General features: G+C 45.1%; 1 protein-coding gene across 1 annotated transcript in view; it reads right to left on the bottom strand.

Moving 5' to 3' along the window:
* Positions 1-649: 649 nt before the first annotated feature.
* Positions 650-8,958, bottom strand: part of SPMIP4 (sperm microtubule inner protein 4) — a 49,724-nt gene continuing 41,415 nt past the window's right edge. Inside the window, exon 9 of the mRNA XM_074943330.1 lies at positions 650-1,483. Within this exon, the coding sequence (XP_074799431.1) occupies positions 650-1,483 (834 nt within the window). The remainder of the gene's footprint in view (positions 1,484-8,958) is intronic.

The raw sequence follows: 8,958 nt of genomic DNA, 5'->3' as shown, positions 1-8,958 counted from the left end.
AGTTCTTAACCTGCAATAGGGCTTCACACTAAGTTTCCTTAATAGTTTCTCATTTTTAACGGGGGCCTCTATCAAAAGGCTTCAGAATGTTTAAGTACATTCTGTCTAGTGGTTTGCAATTAGCCTCTATTTTGTTAACGTTGTCAAGGATTCCTAAACAGGTAGAGAAGCACAATCCAGCCTTCCCACAACAGTGCTGCTCTATTTCTATCATATACTGAAAAGTCCTTTATACTTTTCTCAACTATTTTTCCAACCACTGAGCTAATTCCCATAATCATCCTTAGACCTTACTTTAAAAACAGCTACTCTAGTGGCTCCTTGCAGTCCTTTGGTGGTTGTACTTAATGGCAAATTACACATTTTGCTTAGTGGCTTACCTATTAATTCTAGGGCTCCTTCACAACCATTGGGTGAATGCAGTCCATCCCTGGGGATTCACTACAATTTATTTTTTGTGTTCCATCACCTTTGTTTTTTAAACAAAAGGTTTTGTGTCTCAGACTGTGGATGTTCTTTTCATTACTTTACCAGTAAAACAGAGGAAAAGAGCCCAAAATATAAGCCACAAAACATCAGATCATAAATATAAGGAGAGGGATCGATTGGGCCTTCTTTTTTTTTTAATTTAAAGGGACAATGGCACATGTCAGTTATAGAAATAAAATGAATTGAAGCCATAGAATGTATGCCTCCTCCCTTCATGAATATTATCCCTGAGGTCTTTTGCTTCTCCTTTAATAGAATTATGAAAACGTTTGTGTGCTCCTGTTTTAGAAAAGGAATCCTGAAGCTCGAGTAATGATGTCTGAGGTTGAGGCACCCCAGAATTAGGAATCCATTCAGGCAGTGCCATGTTAGGCGGGTTGCCATCCAAATTCAAAGCATATTGGGTTTCCTCTTGATCATTGCACTCAGGTTGAAAATGTCCACCTTCTCCACCAGTTTGATTCTTTGGTACACCTGGCTTACAAAGACTAACTGGGTTGTGCCATACAATGTATCGGTCTAAATGGCTAGGTTTCAAATCTTCATAGTAAAGGGAATTCCAAGACGGTGTGGGAGGAGGTTCAGATTCAGGTCTGACTGCAAGCTGCCTTCTGTACAAAGTTTCCATTTGCCATGTATCTGTGATTTTCTGAAATTTGTTTACTATACGTCTGTTATCCTGACTCTCATCTCTCTGGTAACATGCTTGAGGCAGATGAAGAGTCTGCAGTGAGTCCTCCTCCCTTTTCTTGGCTTCGTTTTCTGTATGTTTACATTGCTGATCCAGATTTGTCGCTGTTTTCCTATTGCTAAGTATCACGTCTGAGTAACTGGGTATGACAGCATGAACTGTGTACAAAACTGGAGGCACGCGGACATCTGAGGAATCCTGTTCTTGTAAAACTGATTCGTGGGGACGCCGACTTTGGAGGAAACGTGCGATGCGCCCTTCTAGGGGTCTCACTTGTGAGAGACTAGGCAGAAATGTTTCTTTCTGTAGGAGGCAAAAAAAAGGATTAGGGTTGGCATCTAAACCTGTGCATTTCACAAAGGAAAAGTGTTGTGGCTGGTGGTCCTGATCATTGGCTTACTCTGCCAAAAGGGTTCAAGCGTGAGTCTTCATCCACAGCCCCATACTTGGGGTGGTGTGGAGGCGTGCTGCCAGACATGGGCACAGAGTCAGGGGGAATATGGCCACTGCTTCACCCTTTGAAAGTGAGCAGTTACTGCCCTCCCGTAGACACGCCAACTCTGTTGGATTAGGGTAGGAGCCTAGACCATGATACCACCCCTGCCCAGAGCATATTGGAAGGCTAAACTCAGACCTTTTCCTTGGGAGAGGACAATAAACGTATTGTGCCCAGCATCTATGTACAGGACACAAATGGGAGGAGGCTTCTCCCACTTTCTATGGTTACCATCCCTCCTATTTGTGATTTTATGACATCCACGTTGCAATACCAACAAATACTTATGTTAATGTATATTGTTTAGCTTCTTTTAATGTAATTTAGCAGTTGGAAACAATGAGGATCAGTAAAACCATATGGCCAGCCAGCTCTCTGCAGACCATAGTTTGGAGAACCACTGATCTATCTTCATTATTAATTATTTGTATTGCGGTAGCACCAAGAAGCCTCAACTAAGTCAAAGCCCCATTATGCTAGACACTGTACAAACAGAGTAAATGACCATCCCTGCCTGGTACAGCTTGCATCTAAAAATTATTCAAATAACCCAAATGTTTTATTTCTGCTATTTATTTTAAAGTACTAATGTTGTTGGGACAAACAGGTCTGGCCCAGAGTGGACACAAGTTCTGAGGTCAGAGGGCAAGGAAAACTGACCTGTGTTTGAATTAATGAGAGCTGCCATTTTGGATTTTCTCGTCTAGAAGCAAGTTGTTGAAAATACACTTTTCAAGCCTTCTTTATACATCATAAAGAAGCAGAAAAAGGGCACAAACTATTTTTTTTCCAGGTCACCTTTAAGAGAACTCAGCATCTTTTCTGTTTAAGATATGGGGTAAAATTATTATTATTTATTGATTACAACTATTTGCACTGTAAAAAAAGAAAAACAAAAGACAGTGCAATCTACAAGTCGAAGCATGAAGGGGCATACGAATGTTAAGCATATCTGGCATGTGAATACCTTGCAATGCCAGCTACAACAGTGCCATGTGAATGTCTGTTCTCACTTTCAGGTGACAATGTTAATAAGTAGCAGAAAGCATTATTTCCTGTAAATGTAAACAAACTTTTTGTCTTAGCGATTGGCTGAACAAGAGGTAGGACTAAGTGGACTCGTAGACTCTAAAGTTTTACATTGTTTTGTTTTGAGTACAGTTATGCAAAAAAATAGTTATTCTAATTTGTAAGTTGCAGTTTCATGATAACAGGTTTCAGAGTAACAGCTGTGTTAGTCTGTATTCGCAAAAATAAAAGGAGTACTTGTGGCACCTTAGAGACTAACGAAAGCTTATGCTCAAATAAATTGGTTCGTTTCTAAGGTGCCACAAGTACTCGTTTTATTTTCATGATAAAGAGATTGCATTACAGTATCTGTATGAGGTGAACTGAAAAATACTATTTCTTTTGGTTATCTTTTTTAAAGTGCAAATATTTTTGAAATTAAAAAATAATACAAAGTGATCACTGTACACTTTGTATTCTGTGTTGTAATTGAAATCAATATATTTGAAAATGTAGAAAAACATCCAAAATATTTATAATAAATCTAAATTGGTATTCTGTTATTAACAGTGCGATTAAAACTTCAATTAATTGCAATTAATTTTTTAATTGAGTTCATTTGTTTTGAGTTAATTGTTTGAAGTAACTACAATTATCTGACAACCCTAGACATTTTCAAAAGCATCTAAGGATATGTCTTCACTCCTTAAATATTATCCTGTCTGAGCCCTAAGCATTTATGCAGGTGACTAACCTGTTCTGTTTCCTGCACTGCTGCAGTGACACTGTTATTTTTGCCATGCTAGCTCAGTCAAGACTAGTTTGTGTATGTCTGCCTTACCTTGTAATTACACTTCCAGCTGCAGTGTAGACATATGCTTTATCAAAAAGTCCCATTTTTAAAAGTGACATAGCCACTTAGACATTTAAGTCCCATTGACTTTCACTTAGCCCTGGTCTACACTAGGAGTTGGTTGAATTTAGCAGCGTTGAATCGATTTAACCCTGCACTCGTCCACATGACGAAGCCCTTTTTTTCGACTTAAAGGGCTCTTAAAGTCGATTTCCTTACTCCACCCCCAACAAGGGGATTAGCGCTGAAATCGGCCTTGCCGGGTCGAATTTGGGGTACTGTGGATGCCATTAGACGGTATTGCCCTCTGGGAGCTATCCCAGAGTTCTCCATTGTGACCGCTCTGGACAGCACTCTCAACTCAGATGCACTGGCCAGGAAAAGGCCAGCAAACTTTTGAATTTCAATTTCCTGTTTGGCCAGTGTGGCAAGCTGCAGATGAGTGCAGAGCTCATCAGCAGAGGTGACCATGCAGAGCTCATCAGCAGAGATGACCATGATGGAGTCCCAGAATTGCAAAAGAGCTCCAGCATGGACCGAACGGGAGGTACAGGATCTGATCGCTGTATGGGGAGAGGAATCCGTGCTATCAGAACTCCATTCCAGTTTTCGAAATGCCAAAACATTTGTCAGAATCTCCCAGGGCATGAAGGACAGAGGCCATAACAGGGACCTGAAGCAGTGCTGTGTGAAACTTAAGGAGTCTGAGGCAAGCCTACCAGAAAACCAGAGAGGCAAATGGCCGCTCCAGGTCAGAGCCCCAAACATGCTGCTTCTATGATGAGCTGCATGCCATTTTAGGGGGTTCAGCCACCACTACCCCAGCCGTGTTGTTTGACTCCTTCAATGGAGAGGGAGGCAACACGGAAGCAGGTTTTGGGGACGAGGAAGATAGCTCACAGCAAGCAAGCAGAGAAACCGGTTTTCCTGATAGCCAGGAACTGTTTCTCACCCTGGACCTGGAGCCAGTACCCCCCGAACCCACCCAAGGCTGCCTCCCGGACCCGCCAGGTGGAGAAGGGACCTCTGGTGAGTGTACCTTTTAAAATAGTATACGTGGTTTAAAAGAAAGCATGTTTAATGATTAATTTGCCCTGGCATTTGCGGCTCTCCTGGATGTACTCCCAAAACCTTTGCGAAAGGTTTCTGGGGAGGGCAGCCTTATTCCGTCCACCATGGTAGGATACTTTACCACTCCAGACCAGTAGCACATACTCGGGAATCATTGTAGAACAAAGCATTGCAGTGTATGTTTGCTGACATTCAAACAACATCCGTTTTTTATCTCTCTGTGTTATCCTCAGGAGAGTGATATCATTCATGGTCACCTGGTTGAAATAGGGTGGTTTCCTTAAGGGGACATTCAGAGGTGCCTGTTCCTGCTGGGCTGTTTGCCTGTGGCTGAACAGAAATGTTCCCTGCTGTTAGCCACGGGGAGGGGGAAGGGGTGAGGGGCTACCCACATGGTGGGGGGAGGCAAAATGCGACCTTGGAACGAAAGCACATGTGCTTTGAATGTAATGTTAACAGCAAGATTTACCGTGAAAGAGTGTACCCATTGTTCTATAACATGTGTCTTTTTAAATACCACTGTCCCTTTTTTTCCCCCTCCACCAGCTGCATGTGTTTCAAGGATCTTCTCCTTCCCAGAGGCTAGTGAAGATTAGAAGGCGAAAAAAACGCACTCGCGATGAAATGTTCTCTGAGCTCATGCTGTCCTCCCACACTGACAGAGCACAGACGAATGTGTGGAGGCAGACAATGTCAGAGTGCAGGAAAGCACAAAATGACCGGGAGGAGAGGTGGCGGGCTGAAGAGAGTAAGTGGCGGGCTGAAGAGAGGGTTGAAGCTGAAAGGTGGCGGCAGCGTGATGGGAGGACGCAGGATTCAATGCTGAGGCTGCTGGAGGATCAAACTAATATGCTGCAGCATATCGTTGAGCTGCAGGAAAAGCAGCTGGAGCACAGACAGTCACTACAGCCCCTGTGTAACCAACCACCCTCCTCCCCAAGTTCCATAGCCTCCTCACCCAGACGCCCAAGAACGTGGTGGTGGGGGCCTCCGGCCACCCAGCCACTCCACCCCAGAGGATTGCCCTAGCAACAGCATTCAATGGCATTCAGTAAGTTTTAAACTTTTAAAGTGCTGTGTGGCCTTGTCCTTCCCTCCTCCACCACCCCTCCCGGTGCTTCTCTCCTTCACCACCCCTCCCAGGCTACCTTGGCAGTTATCCCACTATTTGTGTGATGAATTAATAAAGAATGCATGAATGTGAAGCAACAATGACTTTATTGTCTCTGCAAGTGATGATCGAAGGGAGAAGGGGAGGGTGGTTAGCTTACAGGGAAGTAGAGTGAACCAAGGGGCAGGGGGTTTCATCAAGGAGAAACAAACAGAACGTTCACACCGTAGCCTGGCCAGTCATGAAACTGGTCTTCAAAGCTTCTCTGATGCGCACTGCGCCCTCCTGTGCTCTTCTAACCACCCTGGTGTCGGGCTGCGCGTAACCAGCAGCCAGGCAATTTGCCTCAACCTCCCACCCCACCATAAACGTCTCCCCCTTACTTTCACAGATATTGTGAAGTACACAGCAAGCAGTAATAACAGTGGGAATATTGGTTTTGCTGAGGTCTAACCGAGTCAGTAAACTGCGCCAGCGCGCTTTTAAACGTCCAAATGCACATTCTACCACCATTCTGCACTTGCTCAGCCTGTAGTTGAACAGCTCCTGACTACTGTCCAGGCTGCCTGTGTATGGCTTCATGAGCCATGGCATTAAGGGGTAGGCTGGGTCCCCAAGGATAACTAGAGGCATTTCAACATCCCCAACGGTTATTTTCTGGTCTAGGAATAAAGTCCCTTCCTGCAGCTTTTGAAACAGACCAGAGTTCCTGAAGATGCGAGCGTCATGTACCTTTCCCGGCCATCCCACGTTGATGTTGGTGAAACGTCCCTTGTGATCCACCAGTGCTTGCAGCACTATTGAAAAGTACCCCTTGCAGTTTATGTACTCACCGGCTTGGTGCTCCGGTGCCAAGATAGGAATATGGGTTTCGTCTATGGCCCAACCACAGTTAGGGAATCCCATTGCAGCAAAGCCATCCACTATGACCTGCATGTTTCCCAGGGTCACTACCCTTGATATCAGCAGATCTTTGATTGCGTTGGCTACTTGCATCACAGCAGCCCCCACAGTAGATTTGCCCACTCCAAATTGATTCCCACCTGACCGGTAGCTGTCTGGCATTGCAAGCTTCCACAGGGCTATTGCCACTCACTTCTCAACTGTGAGGGCTGCTCTCATCTTGGTATTCATGCACTTCAGGGCAGGGGAAAGCAAGTCACAAAGTTCCATGAAAGTGCCCTTACGCATGCGAAAGTTTCGCAGCCACTGGGAATCGTCCCAGACCTGCAATACTATGTGGTCCCACCAGTCTGTGCTTGTTTCCCAGGCCCAGAATCGGCATTCCACCACATGAACCTGCCCCATTAGCACCATGATGCCCACATTGCCAGGGCCCGTGCTTTGAGAGAAGTCTGTGTCCATGTCCTCATCACTCTCGACACCACACTGACATCGCCTACTCGCCCGGTTTCTCTTTGCCAGGTTCTGGTGCTGCATATACTGCTGGATAATGCGCGTGGTGTTTAATGTGCTCCTAATTGCCAAAGTGATCTGAGCGGGCTCCATGCTTGCTGTGGTATGGCATCTGCACAGAAAAAAGGTGCGGAACGATTGTCTGCCGTTGGTCTGACGGAGGGAGGGGCGACTGACGACATGGCTTACAGGGAATTAAAATCAACAAAGGGGGTGGCTTTACATCAAGGAGAAACAAAAACAATTGTCATGCAGAATGGCCCCCTCAAGGATTGAACTCAAAACCCTGGGTTTAGCAGGTCAATGCTCAACCCACTAAGCTATCCCTCCCTCTGGTATTTCAGGCAGGAATGAATCTCCATTAAAGTTTTCAAGGTGCCCCTGACAGACCTCATGAAAACGATTGTCGGCCGTTGATTTCACGGAGGGAGGGAGGGACGGGGGCGGGGGGGGGGAGAGCAAATGAATACAAAACAAATCTGGTCTATTTCTTGTTTTGATCCACTCCATCTATCTTTTACATCTTTGGCTGGCAGCAGACGGTGAAGTAGGACTGCAAGCCATCCACATCTCCTGGCTGCGCAGCAGAAGATGTTGCAATAGGACTGCTAGCCATCCTCATCTCCTGCCTGCTCACCATAAGATGGTACAATAGGACTGCCTGCAGGACTAAAGAGAATGACCTGGTCGAGTCACTCCTAATTTAGTCCCTGCGCCCGTATCTGCCCAGGTGCTCCTGACTGACCTTACCGAGGCGGCCAGGAGCACCTCAGACACGATGAGGATGGTTTTCAGGCCTATTGCACCATCTGCTGCCACAAGGCAATGGGTTGCTGCTGCTGTGTAGCAATGCAGTACCACGTCTGCCAGCACCCAGGAGACATACGGTGACAGTGAGCTGAGCGGGCTCCATGCTTGCCATGGTATGGCGTCTGCACAAGTAACTGAGGAAAAAAGGCGCAAAACAATTGTCTGCCGTTGCTTTCACAGAGGGAGGGAAGGAGGGAGGGCCTGATGACATGTACCCAGAACCACCCGCGACCATGTTTTTTGCCCCATCAGGCATTGGGATCTCAACCCAGAATTCCAATGGGCAATGGAGACTGTGGGAACTGTGGGATAGCTACCCACAGAGCAACACTCCAGAAGTCGACGCTATCCTCGGTACTGTGGACACACTCCGCCGAGTTAATGCACTTAATGCACTTAGAGCATTTTGTGTGGGGACACACACAATCGACTATATAAAAACGATTTCTAAAAAAACGACTTCTATAAATTCGACCTAATTTCGTAGTGTAGACATACCCTTAGTGACTGAGTCACTTTTAAAAATGGGATTTAGGAGCCCAAGTAACTTAAATGCTTTTGAAAATGTTATCTGTTTCTACTCTTAAAACTGACTTTGTAAAAAATGGTACTGTCTCACTCAATAGATCCGCTTCGTGTGTGCATTCAAAATCATCTGAATCTTTTAGTGACAAAAGGAGTTTGAATAACTTCTTTACTCTTGCTAGTACTGCAGAGCCAGCACAGCTGTGGGACAGTGAATTGGAATCGGTTCCTTCTTGTGCATTATCAACAGAATACTTTACATAGTTCCAATCAATTACACCTGTGCAAACTCACTGAAGACAATGGGACTGCATGTGTGTCACTGAGGGCATAAATTGGCCTGCAGAACATTTATTATAGGTAATGATGCATGAGAAGAGAGCAATTCAGCTTGATTTTCATATCCGATGTTTAGTTTGCATGGCTGGCAGTTATGAAAACACATTTTTACTTGTGTCCTGAGCACATTTAATATTAAAATTATTGAG

Source organism: Natator depressus, chromosome 2 (assembly GCF_965152275.1).
Source record: "Natator depressus isolate rNatDep1 chromosome 2, rNatDep2.hap1, whole genome shotgun sequence".
NCBI lineage: Eukaryota > Metazoa > Chordata > Testudines > Cheloniidae > Natator > Natator depressus.
This window is presented reverse-complemented; position numbering and strand designations above follow the sequence as displayed.